General features: G+C 46.3%; 2 protein-coding genes across 2 annotated transcripts in view; one reads left to right on the top strand and one right to left on the bottom strand.

The window, feature by feature from the left end:
• The window catches only part of LOC146182407 (uncharacterized), a 119,683-nt gene extending 112,046 nt beyond the window's left edge, over positions 1-7,637 (bottom strand). Inside the window, exon 1 of the mRNA XM_084577496.1 lies at positions 7,308-7,637. Within this exon, the coding sequence (XP_084433622.1) occupies positions 7,308-7,405 (98 nt within the window). The 5' untranslated portion in view covers positions 7,406-7,637. The remainder of the gene's footprint in view (positions 1-7,307) is intronic.
• LOC146182406 (metalloprotease TIKI1-like) overlaps positions 1-27,472 on the top strand; it is a 116,273-nt gene that overhangs the window by 58,003 nt on the left and 30,798 nt on the right. Inside the window, exons 3-4 of the mRNA XM_084577498.1 lie at positions 13,654-13,919; positions 16,223-16,517. Of these exons, the coding sequence (XP_084433624.1) occupies positions 13,654-13,919; positions 16,223-16,517 (561 nt within the window). The remainder of the gene's footprint in view (positions 1-13,653; positions 13,920-16,222; positions 16,518-27,472) is intronic.

The following is a 27,472-nucleotide window of genomic DNA, read 5'->3' as shown; positions in this document are numbered from 1 at the left end:
CTAAACATCCTCTGGTACCTGCATCATTGGAATGCATACAAATAAGCTGCTAAAATGTATTTAAAAGCTTTAAAAGCTACAAAGTTCTCGTTCTTCCATCCTTCTAAGTGTTGTAAAGACGAATACAAACGCTTCTGGAACAAGAATCCTGCGTCGATTTTACCGGCATACGGACAACCAGTACCTGATAGCATACAACTGCCAGCTGCCTTGCGCACCACAGGCGATTTTTTTGTTTTGCAATTACTTAATTAGTTTATAATGTTAATTTTCTTATTTTACTAAATAGTGAGTTTAGAGCATAAGTGCGAAGTGGAAAGTTGGAGAGCACCTTCAGAAACCCCCATTCCATTAATTGCGATACAGAAACCGTCACGTGCATCTTTTGTTTCCAGACTCAAACGAAAGCTCTCCAAATACAAGTAAAATCACGTGACTAGCGCATTCGCCCGCCCCGATTTTGCTCTCAGTCGTCGTTTGATGGAACGAAATCAGTTGAGGCCGTGTCTCCGGCCCCGTTATAGCGGCAGGCCGACATGCTTGCTGCGGTTTCTTTGCCCGCGTCAGCCAGCCGGCGCACGCGACGGTGCAGGTAGCAGCGAGCGCGGTGAGATCGCTCCAATCATCGCCAACGTGTCAGGCTGCTGCTACAACGGGCCGTCGAGTCACGTCCGCAGCTGATCGTTCGCTCAAATAACGACTGAGATCACTACAATCGTGGCGCTGAAATGCGCTAGCCACGTGATTTTATTTGTATTTCGCGGGGTTTCTTTTGAGAATGGAAAAAAAGATAAAGGTGACTCTTTATTTACCGCAGTTAATGGAATGCAGGTTTTTTTAAGATGCTCTCCAACTTTCTAATTCACATTTATGCTCTAAACTCAATATTTAGCAAATTAGAAAAATTAACATAATTAGTTAACTAATTGCAAAACAAAAAAAAATACCTGTGGTGCGCAAGGCAGCTGACAGTTGTACACAACTGGTTTCCCCGGCCTAGCTGAAATATTTTAATTTTTAACTCTTGGGTTCAAGTTAGCTTGGATACCGTGAATACACGTCGCTTCGTGACCGGAATAATCGAAATAAAGTAAGGCACAGTCTATTTTCGCAAGGCTTCGGCACTGACGTGAGGGAAGCACAACAGTCGAAGGCCGACGCTAGGCTTTGGTGAGTTAGGTTTACCTCACTGCATTATGCATTACAGAGATGTGAACATCAAACTAATACAAGGTTTTGAAGACACTCTCAACCACACATAATGTTTATCTCGTAATGCGGTTTAACAACGATGGCTCTGCCAGCAACTGCCCGAGGCTTTGCAACCGACCAGTCCCCTCACACGAGAAGTGATCGAAAACCGTCGTTAGGAGAAGCGCCATCTGCTCCAGCCGTTCGATATATCTAAAGTTGCAATCAACGCGAGTTCATTAAATTCGCGCAGCAGTGTTGTACTTCTGCGTGCGATTTTCAAGAGGATGTTTCAACTGTTCGATATAAAGAATAATTCAATATATCCGTCTTCGAAGTACTATTAATGCTTCAGCTGCAAATAACAATGATGATAATGATGTCGCCCTCCTTGGGAAACATTTCCGACACAACTAATGCTGCAAAATGCGCGTTCGACCACCTTCATCTTTCCCTAGTGGTGCCTACTTAATTGCATACATTGATCTTCAACTACATATACCTGCCCTTGCGTCAACAGAGCTCGGTCAATGTGAGCCATCACGCGCGCGTTGCACAACTTCCCCAGCTAACAAATCAGCAGAAAGGAGTTGCCGGAGGGACGGAAGTCGACACTGCACACTACATGCAGAGAGGTGCAAAATAGATTGCAGTAATAAGATCAATCGGCAAAGTTACACACGCCTCCCACGTCACTCGACGGGCCGATCCGTTCTTCATCCAGAAACTGTCGCCCTCAAAGCCGACCCGTCTACCTCTCTCCCCTTCCCCTACTTTTCTCTTCTCTCCCTCTCTTTTTTGTTCCTGCCCCCACGCGTTCGGTGACCACCGAGGCGAGAAGGCCTTTACTTCGGAGGAACCGAGAGTGCCGCTGATTGGCTTACGACAAAAGGGCCAGCGTCGAGCGGTTGCCACAGCACAGTGCTGGGCCCGGGTCGAAGATGTAGATTGACGCGCTATCGACGCGAAGCCCGATTACCCTCCCGCTCTTCCGCCTCTCGTCACCTTTTACTCAAGAGTTCTAATCTGCGCTGCAGCACGTTCATGCCATTTTTTTTTTTTTTCTTTCATGCGGGCGCGTCGTGGTTGTCCAGGAAGAGGTGCGCTGAGGCAACGTCGTGTGATTAAAAACAGAGAGAGAGAGAGAGAGAGAGAGCACTACTGAGAGAGGAGGAAAAAAGAAAGGAACCCCGGAAAAAAAAAAAAAAAAGGACAGAATAATGAAGGGAGTCGACCCTGGAATGAAACTACAGAATCGACAAAGAAGGAACTGAAAAAAGAAGGGAGCAGAAATACACATAAAGAAACGAAGATGAAGAGAATGAAAATACAAGCGTGAGTACACACATTGTGGATAAAATAGTTAACCTGCGAAAAAAAGAGAGAGAGAAAAAAAGGAGACGCGTCGGGTAACTCAAGGAGATGGTAACGAGCAATTTGAAAAGGGTCAAAGCGTGATGGCGAGAGAGAGAGAGAGATTCAGTGTCTGTAACTTGAGGGAAAAAGAAAGCTAAGGCACAGACACGCAAAACTGGGTGACGGCTCTGTCTAGCGCCAACACTGATGCATAAGAAATGGGAATGACAGAGAGAAAAGGAGGTGAGGACGCCATTATATAGTGTGCTTCGAAGCTGGTGCTCCATACCTAACTGGCGCACCGAACAAATCGACGCTGCACCAGCGGAAGAAGTCTTGCGCATTTTCGCTGACTACTAACTATTGCTTAAGAAATATTTCTGGCCCGACTGGTCTGTGCGGAAATTCACTTTTCTCAGCCGTCAGCTCAAGTGCTGTAAGATGGTGCCACCTATTTCGGGCTAGCGTTTGCCATGTGCGACCTAGTTGTGGTGTCCATCTCTAGCTCCTTCACCAATATTGTCCCTTATTCCCTTTTACAAACGGCCCTCCATCATTTATTTATTTTATTTACCAAATACTGCAGGCCCTAACTGGGCCCTTTTATTTAATTTATTTTCTTCCTTCCGCACACAGACCAGCGCATTATAAGGTCGTGTTCAAGCCTTCTCCACTCCCCCCCGACATCGGGCTTAAATTATGACCCCCCCCTCCCCCCCCCCCCTTCCCGCCGGTTCAGCACGAGTTTACCGTTACCAGGATCTCTTTGAATGCCCTCAAGGGCGATGACTAAGCGCCGGCATTACTGTCTCGCCGGCGTCTGCACTGAGCTCAAGGGTGTCGGTTAAAGGAGAACGGCTTTGTTAGTCGTGGTCACCTCAATCTATATCAGTTTTCTTTTTCAGCGGCGTCTCTCGTTAGGGGGCATTTTTGTTTCCCAATTTTCTTTCCAGGAACACGGCACGGCGAACCGTGCTAGGTTCGCGAGCTTCCGCTGGGCGACCTCTTCTCTCTCAAAGGCGCTTTTATGAGGATAATAAAAACAACAACAAAAAGCAAGTTCCGACTCATTTTTTTTTCTCCCTGCGGTTCCCGGGTCCAAATCCCCGTACGCTGAATGTAACGCTCATTAGGTGGCGCCCGGCTGCGGTGTTCGTCTTTGCTGCTTTCGCTGCCCGGTCACCGCGATGTCGCAAGCCTCGCCTTTCTTGCGTAGCATGAACCGTGGTTCAATAAGCAAGGAGTGCGCACGCCAGCCGGCACACTCATCTTTTTCTCCGAGGTCAGGAAGAAATCGTGAACATCCGTTGTTGCTGCTTTGTACGGCACGTTTCCTTTTCTATTTCTCTTGGCTTTCTCATTGGCGCGCACCAAGGCTCGAGACTTGACTTCGTTCTGGCTGAGTGAGATTGACGGTCACGCGTGCACCCCTAACCTTCCGTGCTATTATTTCGTGCGGCGGAGATCTTTGTGCTTGTTTCTGCTGGACGATGGCACACGGTAGCAAAAGATTGGTTACTACGACGCCAAAACAATTAAAGGGACACTCTTTCTTTTATTTTGACCTGCACAGAGATAATTGAAATTTTCACGCGTGAGCTTCTAGTAGCTTCTGATTATTTGTGCCAAATGTCGCATGCGGGCGGCGTTTTGTTTCGGTGCAAACCGTGCAAATGATTTTGAAATTCTCCGTTTCGTGGCCTCAATCGTGTCGATTTCTACTAGCAATCTAGCATGCGTGACATCAATAGTTGCGTACCCATAAATTTTAGTTCTGCGTTCTGTGAAGGAAAAAAATAGTTTACCTTGTTTTTCGCCATTTTAGAGAAGTGATGATCGAAACGGTTCACTTGCTGTCTCCTCTTGAGTCAGCGTACGCGACAGTTTGTTTCCACTGTATATCCGTGAAGTCATACTTTGGCTGAAATTGTACAGTTTTTCTTTCCAGATTCATCGGTGTCATGGGATTGTCGATGACTTGAAATGTTCGAAAATTCCCTGGCGTAGCCGTTTAAAGTGGCTACTGACATGCTACAGGTCACTGATGCGCTTAGAATATACTGCGAAAAAACCATACAAGGCAAAATTACTTTTGAAAAGGAATTAAATTACATTACTAATTATTTTGCTGAAAATTGCAGAAAAGTAATTAAATTACGTTACTCATTACTTCTCCCAAAAAGGAATGAAATTACATTACAATTACTTTTACTGAGTAATTCAATTATTTTAAAATTACTTTCTAGTTTCCATCCATGCAAAAACTAAGTAAGCCTAGTAAAAAAAACAACTTATTCTCCAGACGCGAAGCACACATTCTTTCGTCTTTCCGCCAAATTCCGTCCCAAAGAGCTATTCCTTCCCTCTTTCCTATAGCACTTGCCATTACAAAAACAAGACCAGAGCAAAAACCGGTAAAGACCAGACGCACTTCAGTAAAATTAATTTCGAAAGGAAATAATTACTTTTGCTGCGAAATTACTACCAAAGGTAATTTATTACATTACTAAATTACCAAACGAAAAACGTAATTAATTACATTACAAATTACCAAAAAGGTAATTAAATTACAGTAGTTTCAATACTGTAATTCAATTACGGCCATGTCTGAAAAAAAAAAAAAACCTTAAAGCTGTTATAAGTAGAAAAGGGGTGCGATTCCCAAAATATTCTTCAGAAGCGACAGTTTTGGTTCGGGTGACAGTCTACGCCAGTGTTTCTAAGAAAACCTCAAAAGCAGCATCTCTAATTTATGCAAAAATAATGTGTCGAGTGCCTGGATAGCATACAAAAAAAGGAAAATCATAAATTTAAGCCTCTGTCAAAAACAAAACAAGTGATTCTAAATCTTTTTGAATCATGCAGGCTAAAGCATTTATCCGAAGGGTGCTTTTTCAGATTCTCTCTTTTTTTTTTCTTTAGATCCCTAGCACGCGTCCCAGCAATCGCCTTGCTATTGCTGCAAAAATTCAAGAAAAAAGCCCTAGACTGCGGGAAAAAATTTCGACTGCGGAACGATGAGCAGTTGGCTCGGTCACGATAAGGTCGAGTACGGGCAGCTGTAGAACCCCGGTAACGACGAAAATAAATAGCTGACTTTTTTGGGAACTGTGAGGATATGCCCATCGTCCTCTCCCTAGTTTGGTAAGGTTATGGAGTTTAAACTTCCAAAGCGACTCAAGCTATGAGAGACGCCGTAGGGGTGGGCTCCGGAAATTTCGACCACCTGGAGTACTTTAACGTGCACTCACATCGCACAGAACAAGAGCCTCTTGCTCTTCGCCTCCATCGAAAAGCGGTCCCCGCGGCCGGGATTCGCGGCTTCTCCCTATTTCAGTCCACAATTTTTCTGCGTACTATTTCGCACAGTGCGTACGCATGGAAGAAAGTGGCACCATGACCATCTATACGCACTACGGGAAAGGAAGAAACGAGGTGTTCATATTGATCTTGTCCGGTCTTTTAACGTGTAAATTCAGCTCCAGGCTTTTTTAATAAACTTCCAATAAACGTCTTTTGGAAGAAAATCAGCGCAATAGAAGACACACACGGAAGGCCTGTAAACACAGGACACGCGCTAACCAATTATGAAGCACAAACATATTGGCTTGAGCTAGCGGACAAATCACATACAGAAGAGCTCTCACGATTTGAAAGGTAACTTAGCAAAACTTGTACCTGGGCGAGATGGTATATAGGTTTTAATTATCGCAATTAAATACACGTACAGATGATCGAGAATCAACGTATTGCATGTGTGCTTCTTATGTGTATTTTATGAGGAAGAACTGAACAAGGGGAAATAGGGTACGCCTCAGTTCGCAGATAAGCCAACGTTTCGACAAGTGGACTTGTCTTGTCGAAACGTTGGCTCATCTGCGAACTGAGGCGTACCCTATTTACCCTTGTTCAGTTCTTCTTCATACCGTGCAAACCATCTTCTTCTTCTCATTATGTGTATTTTATCACACTAATTTGCTTCCAGAAGCTATGCACCATTTCGCAAAAGTACCAATAAATGCATCAGCAATGTCGAAGGATTCCTAAACGTAACGTTTACTTCACTCGAATTTAACGGAGTCAGATGCGTTCCATTTACCAACGCTGCTACGTGGCAGTGACAGCTTTCGAGCAGCCGACCACCAAAGAAAACTTGATTGGGCGCACCTTTCAGTGACGCCCAATACATGTTGGCTCATAGGGTTAAGCCCCGCCCCTGTGTGATTTGTGCGTGTGTGTAGGGGGGGGGGGGAGGGAAGGGGGGGGTAATTTCGTAAATGATGCTAAGTTACGTCACGTATACTATAGCTTTACACTTTAGTTAGAAATGTGTGCGTTTTTTTTCTTTTCATCTGTCTCACATCGCAATTACAAACCCCTCCTTCTTGATGAGTACTGTGTTTCAGCTTGCGCCTAGTTTCGCGGATCACGTGCGCGTCATTCCCAGCAGTCTGTCCGCAGTTGGAACCCGAAGGAAGCGGCTGACGAAAATAGAACGAGGCGGTACTGCAGCAACGCAGCAGTCCTTCGAGAAGCAGCCTTAGCGTAATTCCAGGCGATATCTTGTTTTCCAGTTAATTTGGCCCGCAGTACTGCTAGACAAAGCCGTTGACATTGATAAGGCAGAGATAAAGAATACAGCGATAAAGCACACGCAAAACTATGTATGTACACGAAACAAGACAGCACGGAAATAAACATATATGCGGCCATGCATTGCTCATTCATACGTAAAGCAGATGGCACTGATAACAGCTCACCAGTGAAAGTCCTGCGTAGGATCATGCAGTGTGACACCGATGGTCTGGTCACCGCTGTCGCACACGGAGAAATGCTTCTTCACATGCCACGTGCTCATTTTTTCACAAAGCGCGAATCCCGTAACGACGACGCAACAACGAACTTCGCGTTGACCATACGCGCGAGAAAATCACGCACCAAGAAAACCCGGAATGAGCGGTGTATTAAAATGCATCAAACAACACCAAACGCCAACGACACCGAAACAGCTAGAGTGCAGGAAGGAAGCCTAGAAAATGGCACATTTTAAAAGCCACGAGTTACATTCGCGCCTTTCACGGATGTGCCAGTGCTGACAAGTTTGACGATAGCGATAAGTAACGGTGAACTGCTTCGTAAGCGCTGCGACCTCGCTAGTGATAAGGCCCGGAAAGGATCGTTGTCAAACCAGGCGCCATCATTAACCCGAGATACAGTCAGCATGTAACAACGGAAATAATCAAACGCAGCATTATTTTTTTCCTGTAAAACTGCATCTCATAAGACAAGGCATTTTAATGTTATGTCTTGTTTTGTTGGTGCGCGGTATTGGAACTGGTAAAAATAAATTTAGTATTTTCGCTATCTGAGTGGCCGCCCGTGACCCATGAAAGCGTAGCGTAACTGCTCTCGACCATGGACATTAGTTGCGTCGGCCGTATCTGTGCCTCGCCTTCGGCGCAGCTTTAACCTGTCTTAGTCGGTCGTTCAAGGGCAGGAGAGCGGCCGCTTTCGGCTGCCCTCAGGTTAAAGACAGCTTATCAAATATTCAAGATAAGGGGCATTGAAGAATGAGAGTCATTCCAAACAACAGGAAAACAGCAGCGCGTGATTATGAGTTTTCCACACTGCTTTTGCCTAGCAAACACTGTGAAATGTGCCACCGGAGACAAATCACTGTCGCGGTGAAAAGCGTTTAATGATTTAAAAGAGGTCGAAGTAATACATGAGCCGGATCTTTGAAGATCCGGCCCTTACAGATACGTGTGTGTGTGTGTGTGTGTGTGTGTGTGTGTGTGTGTGTGTGTGTGTGTGTGTGTGTGTGTGTGTGTGTGTGTGTGTGTGTGTGTGTGTGTGTGTGTGTGTGTGTGTGTGTGTGTGTGTGTGTGTGTGTGTGTGTGTGTGTGTGTGTGTGTGTGTGTGTGTGTGTGTGTGTGTGTGTGTGTGTGTGTGTGTGTGTGTGTGTGTGTGTGTGTGTGTGTGTGTGTGTGTGTGTGTGTGTGTGTGTGTGTGTGTGTGTGTGTGTGTGTGTGTGTGTGTGTGTGTGTGTGTGTGTGTGTGTGTGTGTGTGTGTGTGTGTGTGCGCGCGCGCGTGCGTGTGCCTGCGTGCGTGCGTGCGTGCGTGCGTGCGTGCGCCCGCGTGACGTCAGTAAGCCCTATGGTATCCGATTTTATGCCCGCTTGCTCCTGGAATAGCACTGCTATGAACTAGCCTCACTAGATAGAGTTGTAACGTTAAACGTTGGCATGTTTAGTTTCCAGTGGCGGCCTGTCCGCAGCCAGAGATTCTTGGTACCCTCCGCTTCATCACAGGTCTGACCGTCGCCGTGGTCGGCTGCTCCGCAGCCGCTGGGGACTGGGGGCCGGGGATTTTAATATTCACATAAAAGGTGGTAGCCAATTGTTTACACGAGGGTGGCCAAATCCTGTTCTAGTGAAAGAGCGTTTCTGGTGGTGGTCACTGGTGACTTTTCTGGCTGTAGCCCAGATCTTATTATGCAACTCCACCGACATGCAGATTTATTTTTAATACGGTTCAGAATTGCGCGGCACCGAGATTCGAACCACAGGCCTCTTGTACGCGGTGCAGATGTTCTTCTAAGTCACCGCTCTTAGCCCATCCTTAGTTATATCAAGTTTCATGGCGTTCCACCCTATATCTCCTCACTGTCCCCACAATGCCCGCACAGGTATAGTATAACAAATTACCCCCGCCCCACTTGCTGTTCTGAAGCTGAACCCAATTCTTCGTGCAGACAAGCATTTAGCAAAACCAGATGCCGAGGGCATACGTGGTATATTCCCGACATTCCCACGCAAGCTGAAGTGGCCTCATTACAACACTCTTCTCTCAGAGGCGCGCCCCAGTGTACTTTACTGCGCCTTTCGCTTAAAAAATATACCTTTATTTTTTTTCTCACCCCAATGGTCGCGCTACTCTTGCTTGTGAGCACGCATGCGTATATGGTATTTGGCCTGCGCGCTGGCGCCAGACATGAGATTGTCGGGAAAGGACTCGCGACGAGACAAGCACACACAAAGAGTCGGCATATAAGGAAGGATGGGGCAGCGGTAGCAATCCGGGATTCATGGCGGGGAGGCACGGGACACGGCTGGAAACAATAATGAAGTCGGGGACAAGGCCAAAGGAGAGGAGGAGGCGCCTGAACAAATGGCGCCGAGTTAATGATGCGACGCTAACGAGCACTTTAAAAAGCCGTTTGCGCCGCTTCGTTCTTCTAATCGACGTTTTCTACGGGCTATTCATTAAAGTGAGAGCATAAAAAAATAACATTTTTTATAATTCCTTTTCTCCTCCCTTCTCCCGGTTTCCTTTTCTTCGTCAGTGATAGGGGACGCCGGTGAAGCGTGAGATAAGTCGGAGGAGGATGCTGTAGGATGGCAAGACCCCGTCTTTTGGGGAGGCGTTCGGGTGTAGACCGCGGCGATGACAAAAAAAGAAAGAAAGAAAACAACCAGCGCCGCCTACACGCTAGCTGTAAAATTAGCGGCCCCCACCTAATTGCGTGGCCACTTCCTCCGCGTCGATGGTTGGCAACCGTCGATCCCCTCTTCCCTCAGCGCTTCGCCGAATTCAGTGGAGCGCATATAGAGACTGCCTAGTGGGGGCGGGCGCCCGTGCCAAAAGATGTCGTACTTCTGCTGACTGCGTTATAACTGCTTCCTCCAGCGGCACGTATTTTCACTAGTGGGAGAATGTGTATTGTGTATTCCCATTTTGTCAACGGTACAGTTCACCCAGTTCTGGTCTGGTGGAAAGGTATATATATATATATATATATATATATATATATATATATATATATATATATATATATATATATATATATATATATATATATATATATATATATATATATATATATATATATTGTCTGTGTCAACAGACATGCAGTATATCACGCGCACTGCTTGGGGGTGTTATCTTCTACGCGCAGTCCAATTATTAGGTGTTTCAGGGAAGTCCACCACTTATTTTAAATAGGGTTTTATACCAGTGTACGCGGAGTCAACATGACAGGCGAATAATGTTAATTGTCATATTGAGCAGTTTAACTGAATTCTAATAGAGTTGACTTTTAGATATCACGGATTGGCGCCTAGTGGTTGCCGGAATAGAGATTTGCAAGTGTCCACTAGTATTATGCTAATGCGTTTACCTGAGTATAGAATTTTGAACACGCGAGTATACCGTCGGTGTCATGACTTAAATTTCGGCCGTTTGTTCTAATTACGCGCACCGGAAGTGTGCACACAGCGACTTCGATCAAATCGCTCAGTACCTGGCGTGCGTGACATCTTCTATCCGCGCTGGAATGCCCGTCGCTGCTCACTGCGCCTTCACCGGCGGGCATCGCCTTTGGCGAGAAAAATGTTCAACATTTGTTGAGTCACAGCGCTGATGGCAATCGCGTTTTCTAAATTATAAGAAATGAAAGGACTATTACTATTGATCAGCAACAAATCTGTATTTACGTCTAGTTGCGCATCTGTAATATTTGAAAAGGTGACTATTAGAATTCAATTAGCCAGCTAACCAGATGCAGTTATTAACCTATTTTGTGGCGTTCGCCAAAAGTGATATCACGTTGTCGAAAAAACAAATTTTTAGAATTTAGTTGCGGGCTCCCGGGAAACATTTGGTGTAGTATGTCTAACGGTAAGCAGGCTTGTCAACACTTTCACAGTTTTTAGGAAGGAACCCGTTACACATCTTTACTTCTTCAAGTCCTGACCTTGGCCCAGGCGAATTCTTTAAAGGTGACAATTCTACACTTCAGGCAAACTTTATTCAGAACTGAACTCAACACGTCGTGCGCGCGGGTATATAGTTTGCAGAGAGAATTTTAATCACAACCATTCATGTATGGTTAGGTACAGGTGCAGTTGGTACAGAGTCCGGACACGCACGAAGTGAGGGGACGGGGCCAGCTCTGTCTTTTCGCTATGGACATGGTAGAACTGAAAGGACGGGACGAGCGCTGTCGCGTCCCCTCACTTAGCCCGTGTCTGTACTTTACGCTCATGTAGTACATATCTCTGAATATCATAAGTTCAGCTACAGGCATTGCTCATTCATGTATGATACGAATCGCAAATAGTGATGCGCAGCAGCCGATTATGTTTGGCAATGTCAAGGATGGACTACAAACAAACAAAAAAAAAGTTTGTCACTCAGGAATTCGTTCTATCGCATTGCCTCTCACTGGTATCTTACACTTAAAGCACAGCAAAAGGTATATATGGCAGATACAGGCTCTTCTTGCTGTCCATAATAGTGGAACAAGAATACGCGTCAAATCATTTCTATGCAGTTTCTCTCTGTCCGCTGACTGGACAGCGGGTTTACATTAAAGAGACATAAATGCGTTGAAGGCGTTTAGTCCTTAGAAGAAGTATCAATACTTCGAGTCACCCATACCGGCGTTCGTATAAAGGCGCACAACCGTGTACAAACAACGAACCAGATGTAATCCCAAATTACGTTAATGGATTTTCTAGCGCGAACCTATAAAGTGGTTGATGCGGTGACGTCATATGGCTCGACTTGTACTACACTGAAGCGATATGGTATACCCCAGAGGATAACGGCAAAAAACATAGTCGATCAAGTGGCTTTTGTGTGTGGTTAGAAGAGGCGCTCAGCGATACAGTTTATAGTATCGCTTCTGCAATTGATTTCAAGCCGCGGGAAGACTAGGTCTCCGCAAGCTAAACGGGGCGTAACTCGGGCGAGGCAAACAGGCCGAATGCCAGGTGTTAGCTCTAAGAATTCCAGGCGGATTCTTAGAGCTAACACTTCGATTATTCGGATTATTCGGAGCCCTCTGTAACGATATGCATTTTGTATTCTTTTCCTTTGTTTTTATGCTAATGTATGACCCTTTCTCACTGTTGTCTCCCACCTTATGCAATCTCCCTGATAGGGATCTTTAAGGGAATAATAAATGATGATGATGATGATGATGATGACGTCCCCATAGAGTGGCTTTGCGAAGGTAAGCCACATAAAGACCTAAACTTTATTGTTTCCCTGGAGCCCCGCATGTCGCGAGCAAAGGCGTTGCAGCGCCGCTACAGAGCCACTGCTCGAAATCAAATCTGACAAGTCGTCAGCCGCCAGTCATTCGCAGAACCTCATAGTGTACTTTCTGCTACTGATCTCTTAAATGGTGTTCTCAGGATGCTAGTTTGGTTTGGTTTGTGGGATTTAACGTCCCAAAGCAATTCAGCCTATTAGAGACGCCGTAGTGGAGGGCTCCGGAAATTTCCACCATATGGGGTTATTTATTGAGCAGTGGCATCGCAAAGCACATGGGCGCTTTACTTTTCGCCTCCACTGAAAAAACGGCCGCCGCGGCCAGTATTCGATCCCGCATCCTTAGGCACACAAGTCGAGCACGCTAACCACTGTACCATCGCGGCAGGCGTTCTCCGGATGCATTTGCGGGTGCTGCTTAAGGGCAACTCCGGGGTTTTTTTGACATTCGAATATTCTAATAAAAATTTTACTGTAGATTCTCCTCTCCGTCCTGACGCATTCTACAAAATTTGGGCGCCGTACGATAATCCGTTCGCGCGCAACACGACTTTAAAATTTGCTGTTTTCATGCCTTAAGTTGAGACTATTTCTGCCGGCAACACTGAGTTTCTGACGTCACAAACAGTATACCGGCGTTACTGTCCACTTCCCGCATGATTATGAAATTCTGAGGCTTATATTGAACTACTTCAGACATTTTATGCAATCCTTCATGATTTCCATACTTTATTTTCATCATCCAACGCACGTACGAGTGTTTCTCTAATACTGAGTGTGACGTCACCATTTCGTCACCTGGGACGTCGTTTCTGGCCGTGAAAGCAGTTTCGGCTTCGATTTGCTGTTTTTTTTCTTTTTAAACATACTTCTAATTGAAATTTCGAAAAACGGTTTTTTGTATCCGAGTCAGGACCGTGCCGAGGAATGTAATTCAACTAAAAACACAGAATGATGGAAAAATTACCGGAGTTGACCTTTAAAGATGCGACGTGCAAAAGCTCGACCGCGTATTATATGTAGTACTGTTCTTCGGCACCACGCAGAGCGGCGGCGTTCGCTCCTTCCTGTGGTCGACGCGAAGCGATCCGCCGTCCTACTTCTTTGGCACCATCCACGTGCCGTACACTCGCGTCTGGGACCACGTGCCGGAGAACGCCAAGAGGGCCTTCGGCAACGCGGACAGCGTCGTCTTCGAGCTCGACCTTCTGGACCCCGGCACGCTGGCGGCGCTCGCCAATTGCCAGCTGCTGCCCGAGGGCCGCTCGCTGGCCGACGTCCTGCCGCCCGAGCTGCTCGCCAGGCTGCGCAGGTGAGCTACTGCTTGATTACATCTATCTAGTGCGTTTATCGGACTTCACTGAAAATTACAGTGTTTCCTCATTGGATATATATCTTGCTTAAATCCGCTCTAATTTCGAGACACTAAAGCCGGTGTCTCCAGCCACGCTTTTCGAGGTTCTACATGTATTCAAAAGACCCGCTCTCTGCTATGTGAAGAAGGAGAAGAGAGAGAAAAAAGCCCTAATGAAACGCAGTATTAAGCATCGAGAATCTACTGAGTCAGGGTCACCAAATTCAAATGGTCCGTCGGCTTATCCGAGGCTAGCCAGCACGTTGATCTGCAGTGTGAATACTTGTGTTCGAATCGGTAGCGCATGAATTCGACTGATACTGGTATATTTAAAATAGCCTCAGAGCCATACGGCATTACAGATGGGAATGGTTAAACATAGTGATACAACAAAACATATTAGTGTAATTTTACAAAATCTACTGGTTATACAATTTCAGCTAATACGTTCATGGAATAAACGGTTGTGAATAAATGTGAGTCCACTATAGTATAACAGCGTCATAATGATATTTGTCACATGCATCGCGGAGTCTGTAGGATATGCGTCGCTATTTACTTCCAAGCACTGGTTACGATGTCACTGAGTGTCCACTATGTGGCAGGAAAAAATTTATGTCCCATTTGTTTTGCGAAATAAATGCGTCTCTCGCATCCAGACAAATGTCAATGTAGCCAGAACCAGACATGACAGTTATGACATGGTTTCAGTCATAGTAGAACGAGAGAGAGAAGATGGCTACACATTACGAAAGAGCACAAGGGAAGAGGGGGAGCCTCAGTTCGCAAGCCGAGTCAACGTTTCGACAAGTGGTCTTGTCTTCGTCTGGGCAGCGCGATCATCACTGGCTGGCGAGGGTCTAAATACGATTTTACTTCCGAAGGAGAAACGTTAGGGATACGGAAGGAGGAGGGTGGGGAGAGAGAAGTAGAGCAATGAGTGAAAGAATGCTCCTTCGGCATATATTTCTGAGCCTGGAACCGATGATCCCGTGGCCTGAAAAAAAATAATAATAATAAAAAGCGGCAGCAGCAGAAAGAACTACATTGCGGAGTGGATGATGAGACAGCATCTAAAACAGGTTTGATGCTTATAAAAACTATATGCGTGGCAGATTCACGCCGCTATCCTGCAAAATTCTGAGTCAATGTAGGACTTCAGCTGCACGGAGGGAGCTAATATGGGTTCCAGGTCACCAGGAAGTTGAAGTAAACGCGCACGCACACGCTTCGGGTCGAGCTTTTCTTCCCGGGAATCCTTCTACGTCCTCCCTTGCTTATTTAGGCTACCCCTCTCCGTTAACAACATATTCAGAGATACTACAGCATTTGCGCCTTGAAAGGCAGACTTCCCGAAGCCCGCTAAGGGTCTTAGTAAATCAGAAGAGTGTCACCTTCGAAGAACTGTCATTTAATAATCCAGCAACACTTCACGCCATTGAGCCCGAGTCCTTTTCGGCGCAGTGCAAATTTTGTGACCAGACGGCAAACTTATACCATATGGTATGGGCTTGTCAACAAAATACCAGTATTGACAAAATAAACCAGCCAACATGGGAAGGCTGGGAGGCGGCCCTGTCCAGCTCGGACCTCGTGGAACAACGAGCCCTCATCGAAAGAGCACGGGCAGCGGCTTTTACCAACGGTGTCCCGGACTAGGGACCCGACCAGCCTTCCCTTAATCTAAGCCAATGTCAATAAATATTTTCATCATCATTATGCTGATACGCCTTTCTTGAAAGGGCACAGACATTCCGAAGGGCCCTGATAAAGAATGCAGTTGCAGGGGAACAGTTCTAAAATGCTTTTGACAGTTCTCAACAGTTCTCAAAAGAAAGCTGTAGAGCGAGCAAGTCCGTCTATTTTATGAATCAGGTACTCATTGTAGACGGCTGGGATAATCACGTTACAAGCCAGTTGTGTTATCAAGGGGGAGGTACTGGCTCCAAGAGCAGTCTTTGGAAAAATAGCACTCTTCTCCGGACAGTTCAAACGACCATGTCATGGTCGCCTCTGACGGGGAAGTTGGCATAGAGCCTATACCACCATGCATTAGTTGTATGCTACCACAACGGTGGAACAAGCCGAACCGCAGCTCACACCACAAAGGGAGGCCGCAGTTAAGCCATGTTCTGTCATTTATGCCAGTATTATAATATTCTGTTTTGCAGTCGGCTTGTGTACGTGCTAAACACCTTGGAGCACACAAAAACGACAACTGCAGTATTGTATAGTAAACCTCGTATATGTCCACCGTGCAGGCACCTGGAGTACGTGCGTGCCAAGATGTCGTCGTGGATGACGGCCGACCAGCGCGGCCGGGGCCTATATGCCGATTACCTGTTCCACGCCATCACGGGCGACTGGGAGCGCAAGCGACCCATCTGGGTGCTGCTCATGGTCGACTCGCTCACAGAAGGGGACGTACGCGCTCGCGGAGTGCCCGTGCTCGACCTTTTCCTTGCCCAGGAGGCCCAGAGGCTGGCTAAACGCACCGGGGCCGTCGAACAAGTGCACGAGCAGTGTCTGCCCCTCAATGGACTCAACTGCAGCCAGGTATGCCTTTATCGGTCCTGTTAGTACGGCCAGTCACTCTGTCCAGTACTGTCAGCTCGGCCGGTGCAGACAGCCAAGTCAAACGGTCGAGTCATTTCAGTTAGTTATGCAGTCGGTCGGTTCATCAACCGATTAATCTATCGATCACCAAATAGACCACTAATTTAATGGCCGACCGACAGGGCGGTAAGTTAACTAACCGATCAAGTTACTAATTAATCAATGGTTATCGACCAAAGATTGAGTTAGCCAAAAAATATAGATCAATCGATAGACCGACCAAAGGACTGTTCTGCCGATAAATTATTGAGTTCACCAGTTATTTTCTCAAAGATCACTCCGTTTCGGCGACTCAAAAGCGGACATTCAAGAGAAAGCGTACAAATCGTGACATGACGTATTTTCGCCAAACAAGGGAAACAATAATCCATTTGCGATTAACTATTTTCCCTTTCCCACGTATACTGTTAGAAAGCGCTGTTCCGTCGTGACATTTCTTATTTGGCGACTGGTGCATGATGCTGCACATTATCACGTGTAATTCAAACGCCGAAATTCCGCAATGTGATGTGGCAGCTGCAGAATTCCTGATAGCGCCTCACGTATACGCGTTCCCCAGATGTATGGAGCGTTGAATGTACGCACGAGGATAGAGTGCGAGCCTGCAGCCGTGCAGTGATCGAAGAAAGCTTTCAGGGTAGCATGGTGCCCCTAAAAGCGTTTTCCGATAGATTTAGCACAGGAATCTCATGACAAGTGCATCCTGGTTTCGTTAAAGGATCATTCGGAGTGCTGAAAGCCTGTCTGTTTCAAAAAGAAAAAAAAAACTAAAAGGAAGAAGGTGAGAAAAACTGCAATCTAGAGTCGTCCTTAGCTTCCAGTAGTGCCACCTCGAGACGGTGCGGAGGCTATCTTAATAGAAAGCTTTAGCATGGCGTGTCCCGGGATCTGCGGGCAGAAATTCTCGCATGCGCTCACTAGCTGCTATTAGCAGCTCGGTCCCAGCAGAAGCATGGATCACTGTAGCAGAACACTGATCACGGGGTGCCAAAATTCTCTAATCTAAGTGTACCGTCCGTCACCGCGCATCATCAAATCGTGGTTCTTATTAGTGAGTGAGAGGTTGGGCGTCAGGTTTTGTTTTCAGACGTATGCACAGTTCGGCCGCGCGTGTTGGGAGATTTAAACTAGCAGCTAAAATTATCATCGGACGCATCAGATTAGTAAAGACATGTCGCAGTGTCAACGGGGAATAGTAAATGAGTGATCGTGATCTTTCGTTTTCTTTGAAACTACTGCGTCAACTACATCAATACAGTGGTGTATACAGTTGTAAAATCAGTTCTCACAATACATCGACTCCTCTTCGCAACTTCATGCTTTGTCCGCAACATAGTCCATAATACACTGCACCGAAGCGACCGGTAGCACGCGAGTAAACGCGAGCAGGCGGCAGTGATCGTTGCACCCTTTCGGTGTTCGATGCACTGCTCGCCATTTCTAAAGTTGCCAGCAAACCAGCCACCAACTTAGGAGTCGCAGCACAGACGTGTCTAACATATGAAGTAACACGGCGCCAAACTGAACGACGCCACAAAGGCGGTGTGAGCGCCCAAGGCGAGGTCAACGCAGATCACGAAACAAGCAAAGGTGACAACTTACAAGTGAAATCGCAACGGCCACACGGTTTTCAAATTCAACAAATTTTGTGGGGACACTTAAGCTCCGCCTCTAAGGGTATGACGTCACAACGTAAAAGACTTCTGTCTGCCAGCTCTGCGAATCGTTTTCGCGTACACGCATTTGCTACTCGCTCCGGTTCCAGTGTTCCGGAATGTGCTGCATGTGTGTGGTGCTTCTCAGATATAATATTATGCGTGCAAAATAAACTTCATTGATTAACTGATTGATTGATTGATTGATTGACTGAATGATTGATTGATTAATTAATTAATTAATTGATAATGAAAGCGAATTCACCTTCCCGTACGAAAAAACATGGGACTACGTGGTCGAATCACGCTTCGCACATTGATTATGTGCATGCATGCACATGTCTGCGTGAGAGCCTATACATGAAGAAGAAAAAAATATGATGGGCACTTCAGTTCCGCCTGATATCGTAGGTTATCAGCTGACATATAAAGCCCCGCTTAAGCCAAGTTTCTGCAGCCGAGGACTAGCGTGAGCATCCAAGAGTACTAAAAGGTTCATTCTTATTCCCCCTTTCCACCTCAAATGGGCAACCACAGTTAGCAGCTATATCCATCTTGTGGATATCAAGCGGTCTCGTCAAGTCACACAAACCATCCAAGAATCCGTGCTCGGTCATGTCAGCTGCCAGCTACCAGGACGAGCTGTCAACGCTATGCTCGTGATTATTTCTCTCTCATCGCGGGCACCGACGACGGAATTTCGGCGTCGGTTAAAAAAGTGTGGCTACTGTAATAATAATAATAATAATTGGTTCACAGGAAGGGAAAGGCGCAGTATCTGTCACACTTGCTATGTGGACACCTAAACCGCGCCGTAAGGGAAGGGACGAGGGTAGGAGTGAAAGTGGAAAGAGAAAGGGGAGCCGTAGTGGAGGGCTACGGAGTAATTTCGATCACCTGGGGATCTTTAACGTGTGCTGACATCGCACAGCACACGGACGCCACTTCGTTTCGCCTCCATCGAAACGCAGCCGCCGCGGTCGGGTTCGAACCCCGGAATTCCGGACAGCGGTCGGGCGTCTTAACACTGCACCACCCCGGCGGGGCTACATCTTGAAATTTCATCACACCCGCAGCCTACATAGTAGGCCATTCGAAGGGCTGAAGTGAGAGCGAAACAGAGTGCGAATGCCGTTGAGAGCTTGCGATTCTGAAGTTGCTGCGCGCACCGGCTACATGCAGAAGCATTCAGCGGTGTTGTTGGCGTCTATCCTTTCGCTCCGCCGTCTGTTAGCGCTGTTCCGAAGCGAGGGTTCGCGTTCTCGCCGTTCAGCTGTCCTCATATTTCGAGGATAGTTGTCCGGCGAGACGGCGAAATAGCGTTCCTTGAGAGCTCTCATATTTCTGTCGCCCATAGCGCCTGCGTGAATCCGGCAGTGACACCTGCACGAATACTCTGCATTTACAAAAGTTTACGGACTATGGAAGCGTTGTTTTCGGTAAAAATAACGTATTTGCTATCATATGACGCTGAACCAATAGTCTAATCTGACACCATTTCTCTTTAGTGTCCCTTTAAAAGAAAGCAAGGTTTAAGCTAGGCTTTATCGACACCACGACTGGTCTCTGTGGCTGTCGTGCTTGTCGGGCCCGGTCACTCGCACGCTGACACCTGCGCATGCGCGTTGGTGGCTGACGGTCGTGGTAGCGTTGTGCTAAATCTTAGCAATTGTTAGCGCTTGTTTCCAATGTTCCCAACTTAAATCTTTCCCTGATAGGCCGTGAATTGCGCGGCGACAAATATTTGCGGAAGCCCAGTTACTTTCTTTAACCAGCCTGCACCGTTCCGCGCAACTGTTCCCATCGGGCATAAAGAGATAGAAGAGAAGAAAGTAAGGAAGAAACGACGGGACCAAGTGAATGATGAAATAAGATAGGGAAAAACAAGTTCACTCTCGGCAGTGGCTGCTCGGCTTGTGCGGCACTTCTTTCTTGCGTTACGGCAGTTTATAGACTGTCACCTCGACAAAAAACACTCGCGTCGCGCGTGTGTTGTGGGCCACCAAAGCATCGTCACCAATTTGCCAAAATTTTTCCTCGTCGCCACATGCAGGACAACATAAAAATAACAGCAAAAGGAAGTAAACACGAGCGCAGCACTCGACGTCCCTCTGCAAAACAAATGGGCAGTGACAGCTAAGCTGTCGCGCAAAACCCGGCTAACGAGCGCACGACAGGCGCGGAAACAGGGCCAGGGGCAGCGTGTAGCAGGGAACGGGGCCGCTACCACCACCAGCCGCTGCGAACGGTCGCGGGGCTGAGCAACGCAAGGAGAGCAAACAAAAAGAGCGGTGGGGAGGGGCAGCCCTTATTGCACTTTTGCCTTCCTTCCCTCATTTCTCCTCCTCTTCCTTCTCTTTGCCCCGGGACGTCGGTCTCAGCCGGTGTTGCGCAACTGCAGGCATCGCGTCGTCGGTTCGAAGGAAATGCCACCCTCACTACCCCTCCATATCTCGTGGAGAGGCGCCGTAAATAAATCCCCCTTCACTGAACCCCCCCCCCCCCCCCATTCCCCTTTTTTTTTTGTTTTTTTCCACGGCGTTTGCTGAGGTAGTTGGGGGTGGAGGACTCCCAATCGGCGTGCCTGATCTCGTCCGGAGGATTAACGCCCATGGCAAGGGCGTGGAGCGAGGATTAGCGCACGGGCCGGAGGGATGGCCTGGCGACGACTCGCGTCAACGCAACCTGCCGTTCGTTGCGGCTCTGTCACGCAGCGCAGAAAGAAAGAATGGAAGAAAAGAAGCCATTGAAAGGAAGAGGAAAGGAAAGCTTAGAAGAAAAAAAGAAGGAAAGAAAAAAATAGAACAAAGGAAAGTAATTCCAAGCTATAGATGACTGTAAGAATATCACGCGCATATGGCAGCGAAATTGGAGATGAGCAAGCAGTATTATTTTCCTCTGCGTTAGAACGCTTCAAAATATTTCGCTGTCCTATTGACTTATAGTTCATAATATAACAGCGTCTGCTACGAGTATTATCCGTGCGCATTTTAATTATTTGTTTATTTATTCATTATTTATTCAGAACATTCAGTAGGTCCTCATTACGGGGATATTAATTTAGGTTAGGAGGGCGGAGGGTATAATGACATAATCACAAATCGTAGTAGGAAATAAATAAATGATCAAAACGCAATTCGGAACCAATAAATGCTACAACTGAAACATTAAAACAGATGACATTACAAGAAGAAACAATGAGAATACTCAAAAACACTCAAAAGCATACAAATTGGAAATAGTGCATAGGAATATTCGTTCTTTAAACTTAGTGTATCTATATTCTGTATCAGTATCTGATTATTTTAATATAAGGCAAGCCATTCTGTTATTGTGGGCAGCGCGTATTTGAATGCTTGCTAGTTGATGAGCTCAACCTTTCAATGATGATCACGACACTGAAGAATGAGTAGCGATGACTTGAAAGAATTGATCATGGAGATATATGAGATGGTGGTGTAGTTTATGGAATAGTGGTAATGAGCCAATTCTGCAGCGATGGGCTGAGCTGTCTAACTCTGTTTGTTTGTTGTTGTTGTTGTTTTTCATTAATATAGTGTAACGTTACTGTTAATATGAATCGAGCAACACGGTTTTACAAAACATCGATGCCACTGGTTACGTAAGCCATTAGAACTTGCTTGCTACTCCAGGTGGCAGAAGCGTATTGAAGTTTATGACGAATCGACTTGATGCACGCAAGTTGTTCTCTCGCATGCACTGCCATTAGCGCAGGCTGCAGTAAGATCAATACATTGAAAATAGAAGTGAGCATTGATGCGAAAGTACTTGTCAGTACCCAGCTGTAGTGAGTTCAGTAGCATTATTATTTAGTAAGTTGTTTGTAAGAAATCGAATTTTGTTGATGAAACACATGAGCGTAGCCTCAGAAATATTTAATGACAATTATCAGTTAACTGTAATATGCCTTTGCTTATTCTTGGCCAGAATTAACTGACTATCCGTATTATGTGTCATGCAACGATACATTTCGAAATAGTTAATCAATTTCACGCCGAGCGCAACCGGCTATTTCGTTAAAATTCATAAAAACACAGTCTCGTACACTACCTCGCTGAAACTTTGGCGTAATATCCTCATTAACGAGTAGGAGTTCTTAACAGATGTGTACTGAGTCTTAGATGACGATTTTTTCCCTACAAAATTATATATTATAAAATTATAAAAACGCGACCAAACTACCTTCAGAATTAGAAGAAATATATTATATCCACTTGTAAACCCAAGCGTCTGTAGCAAATGTTAGGTAATTCTTTGAAAAATCCGGCAAGCTGCATGCCGAATTATAACTCTAACGAAAACCTTACTAGGGAATGAAAATAATGGCTTGATTTTGTTTATTGTGTTCCACGTTTCATTGTGGCTCAGGTTATGAAGGACGCCGCAGTGAAGAGCTCCGGACAATCCAACCGTCGTGCACTGTCATGGCGCAGTATCCGAGAGCCTTGCGTGTCGCCTCCATCGAAACGCGGCCGTCACGGTCGGGGTCGTCGAACCCGAGTCGCCTGGCTCAGTAGTCGATTGTCTTAACACTGAACCACAACGGCGGGAGAAAATACTGGTATGATCTTCAAGACAGTTGATGACTTCAGCAATCCATGATCTCTAGCGATCATTGTAATCGATCTGCGAATTTGTTAGCAAAGTTGCCGACATCTATTTTACGAGCGAAAACTTGACACGAGAAGCGGCACTGAAGAAAAAGAGAACAGAAAGATACGACAACTTCGGCGTTTTTTTTTTTTTTGATAGAACTACAAACATTTAAGAAAACCAACTGAACCCATATCCGCCACCAGATAGATACCTTCGTTCGTGCCCCAGGGCACAACGCGATTAATACTAGCGATGAATGGGAGACCACGCTAAGAAGCTCCGACGAAAAAACGCAGCGATTCGCCGTCCGCCTGGCGGCCGAGGCTGAAGACCTCTTCTCCTAGACGGGGCCGGGTGTCCTCTGGCCGCGGTGCGACAGACTGCCTCCCTGGACGCCTGCGTGCGGACCCGGAGGTGGCTGCCACGCCATATTCGGCGGAAATAAATGTTCTTCCTCCTCCTCCTCCAATTGCAACCAAGCTTGAATTGTTCATCCTGTGTGCACCACCGTCACCATGTTCGTTGGCTCGTTGTATTTTGTAAACAAACCAGTCAGTTTAACCCTGCTACAAATTCGTTATTATTGTGGTTACTTAAACCAGCGTTGCGTAAGCGTACATGCCCTTAACATTTTCCCGAAAGCCTGATAGGAGAGCATCTGCACGCGCAGAGTACATGAAGTGCATTTCTGCGCATAACACAGGCGCCACGCGGAGAAGCAGTTCGTTGCGTTGTGTGGCCGGTAGGCTCATAGGAAGTGTGCAATGGTTAGTCAATTCTCGTTGAACGTGATAGTTGCTGTGCTTGTTTATTTGCTGCACCTTCGGATGTAACATTACATGTCGCTTTCGGAAAAGAAAGAAGAAGTGCATAAAATAAGAGGAGCTATACGACGGAATAACACGAGCTTCTCATCAAGTGATTCCATGAAGCCGATGCTCCTGAGTGCGGTGGAGGTGGTGAGAGCATTCCGTCTTGCACTCGGTCCAACAGCGCAAAGGACGGCACAAAACAGACAGTGCTCGCCATACTCCTGTCCTAAAAAAAGGTGTCCTTATGTGCGCTATTATGAACCATATGGACCAATATAACATTGATGTCTTACATAGAAGCAAGCTATTGATAAAAGGGAATCTAAAACCGTGGAAAGCCAAGCTATCTGCTGAACGTCTTGAAGCCAAGTTGAAACAGAAATAATGTACGTTGACTGACTTAAGCTGAAAATTCTTCGTGTTCCGGTTGACTCAAAAGATTGCGGGTTTTAAATTTTTGCGTCGTTTCTGCACCGTTTTAGTGTCCGCCGCCACAGTTTCATGAAAATCATCTCGCAGCATTCCTCAGTACCCGTAGCAGCAAGTATTTTGTTTGAGCGTTTACAGGTATGTTGCAAATTACAGTTATCAAAATGCTACTAGCCGGTTTTGGTGGTTTTCTGCACAAACACACACACACACACACACACACACACACACACACACACACACACACACACACACACACACACACACACACACACACACACACACACACACACACACACACACACACACACACACACACACACACACACACACACACACACACACACACACACACACACACACACACACACAAAAGAAGAAATTACATCTGTTCCGCGCGCAATAAGTAAATGGTGTCACAAAAAAGGGGGGCATCGCAGCGTTAAAGAGAATTCTAGCATATAGCGAAGACTCTGGTATATTTCCGCTAGGCTATAATTCACAAAACTTTCCTTACGATGGGGCATATACAACGGTATCGTACGCGAGGTTCAGCGTTCTGAAACTGCCTTTGATTTCTGAGAAACTTCGTAACGAAGCACTCAACGCTAATTCTGACAGCCTATGATAGCTTCAATTCTCGGCATCGTACAACACGGGGCGCTTTTTGCGTCTCATCTTTCGTTCATTACGAGCTGAGGGCACGCCAAAGGCATGCTGTAAACGCAGTCTCTGGATGCAGGAGCTCCGATTCGGCGGAGCGGTGCGGACTCGCGTGCTCCGCGATAAGCTTCGGACACGGCTCGCTGCTCGCACCAGGAGTGGTTTCAGGCCCCTTGCGGGGCCTGCACGTCCGCCCCGCCCGTCGCATGCTGGCAGAGCCGCTATCTCGTGCCGTCAGCGGCGCGAACGCGTGCGGTAGTGTCTACTAACAGCCCATGACCCGCTTACCGCGGTCAACAACTTCTGTAAGCAGTGCGGAATCAGTGAGGCATACTGAAAATTCTTTCGGGGTGGTGACAAAAAGAGCACTGATGTAAAAGAGCGCTGTGGGGACTGCACGTAGGTTGTTGGTTGACCGAATTTTGCGACCACACTGTTGAACTTGCACCCAACTCATATGGATACAAGGGGGGGAAACCTGCGCAAAGAAAGAAAAGTGGCAGGACAGTAACGCACAGCGCTGTCTCCTCGGCACTTGTTTGTTAGAGCCCCGTTTTTTTTTTTCCTTTATTAATGAGTAGACAAACCAAAGGATCTACCCTCATACTGATACCTGCGTTTTTTTTAATCACAAGTGTACACTGTATATCGTTAAGAGCTGCCCTAACAACTCTTGAAACCAGGCCGTAAGAATTCAATAGAGAGGCTCACGGCATACTGACCGCGTGTCGTGGTCTTCGTAGTTATTGTATTTGCCTGCTCATACATGGCACACACCCACGACGCAGGATTGACCTGGTTTTGGTGTGGAACGCCAGAGAAAATGATTCAAATGATTTCAAGGTAAAAGGAAAGACTATTAATAAGGTTCAATGTCCTAAAGCGACTCCGGCTATGAGGGAAGGCGTAGTGGAGGACTCCGGAAATTTCGACCGCCTGGGGTTCTTTACCGTGCACTGACATCGCACAGCACACGAGCGCCTTGCTGTTCGCCTCCATCGAAAAGCGGCCGCCGCGGCCGGGATTCTATCCTGCGTCCTTGGTTTCAGCAGTCGAGTGGCCTAACCACTGAGACACCACGGTGCCTAAAAAAAAGAAAAAAGAATTAAAAGAAAAAATAAATGGGCAGGGGGGTTAAGCAGATATAAATGAGAGCGACATAAAAGAGAAAATAAAAGTAACTGTAACACACACAAAAAAAAATTATTGAACTGATTCTGTGTAGTGAAACAAGAACACACAAACGAGAGAAAAAGTTTAAAGCAGTTCGAGTGTAGTTAACGAGGAAACCTGTCGGTTGCAGTTATGCAGTCGCCAAGATGCTCGCGAATTGGACTCGACGCACAACCCCTGGCGCTCGCACTGAAGGAAACGAGAGCCGGAAAAAGTAGAAGAGCTGTAACCTCGTGATGAGGGGTTCCCGACAAGCACTCCTCTTAACTGCAGCAAAATAGTATGTAATGTTGTAACGATTTAACTTCCCCGCACAACTAGGAAAGTTTGTCGGAGTGAAACTAGACGTGCATGAATAAAACTTTAAACAAAGAATTCCGCATGCACCCCATAACGATCTACACGTTAAACTGATGAAATCTAAATTAGCGTTAAGTGGTGCAGCTAATATATAACGAAACACGCTTCGGCGTTTAAAGTTTTCTCGATCGTTCAATAGAGACGATACGATGGTTTATTAACATCACACGCGAACTCACCACCAGCACGTGCCAACTTATGTATAAACTGTTCTTAATTTTTGCTATAAAGCCAAGACGCGATAAGTGTTCGATCGCCGTAGCTTGCTCCGTAAAATTATAGACGGGAGTTGACGCATTCCAAGAGTACGTTCAATGCTGGTAATTGGCGGAAGAAAGCAAGATATCGTGGAATTCGGCGCAAGAATCTTAGTAGTGCTGAAAACGGGACATTACCGAAATAGAGAGTTCAGGGAAAGGCGCACTAAGAGCCGATTCAGCCAAGAAGTCAGCCATGTCGTTTGACAAAACGCCGCAACGCCTTCGGACTCGATGAAACGAACTTCTTTTTCATATTTTGGGGAAAGGCAACAAAAACATTAGGCAGACTTAATCACGGTTAAAACAATGGTAGTCCGTAGTTTGCCTCGCAGACCGTTATGTTTTGGCGTTTCAGCAGCTCGTGTCATTTACTGCCTCTCCTATATTCTGTTTAGCTGTTCTTCTCGCTTAGCACATAAACCATAATACAAGACTGCGCTTAAGTCTGTTTAAGAGCAGAAATGGCGAAAGCCGCTTTACAGGACTGCTTTTATTAACAGCATCTTCATTTCCATCGCTATTATCATCACCATCACCCATTACAAAGGGAAAGTCGCATATCCAAATTCAAAACCCAAATCCATCATCATTATCAACTAAATGCGCCATCATTGTCATCGCTAATATCATCATCGCAAACTGCATCGCTATTTCATCACTATTATCATTATTACGCTAGACAATGAGAATTAAGATATGTTTCCCGTGAGCCCGGTGTGTAGTAGTTTGCGCGCTCGGCAAGGGATCTGAAGGATGTGGTTTTTGTCCCGTTGGAGGCAGATTTTTTTTTATTATAGCCGCACTTTCTCCTCTGGCTCCTTGAAGGTCAGACGTGAGCCGTCGCTGAACTTGGCTTCAGGGGCGTGATGAAGCTTTCGCTTCAAAAACAAAGCCAAGAGAACAACCCAAAAGATTACTTCTTGGGG

Source organism: Amblyomma maculatum, chromosome 8, assembly GCF_055883805.1.
Source record: "Amblyomma maculatum isolate TAMU_Amacu chromosome 8, ASM5588380v1, whole genome shotgun sequence".
Classification (NCBI taxonomy): Eukaryota; Metazoa; Arthropoda; class Arachnida; order Ixodida; family Ixodidae; genus Amblyomma; species Amblyomma maculatum.
This window is presented reverse-complemented; position numbering and strand designations above follow the sequence as displayed.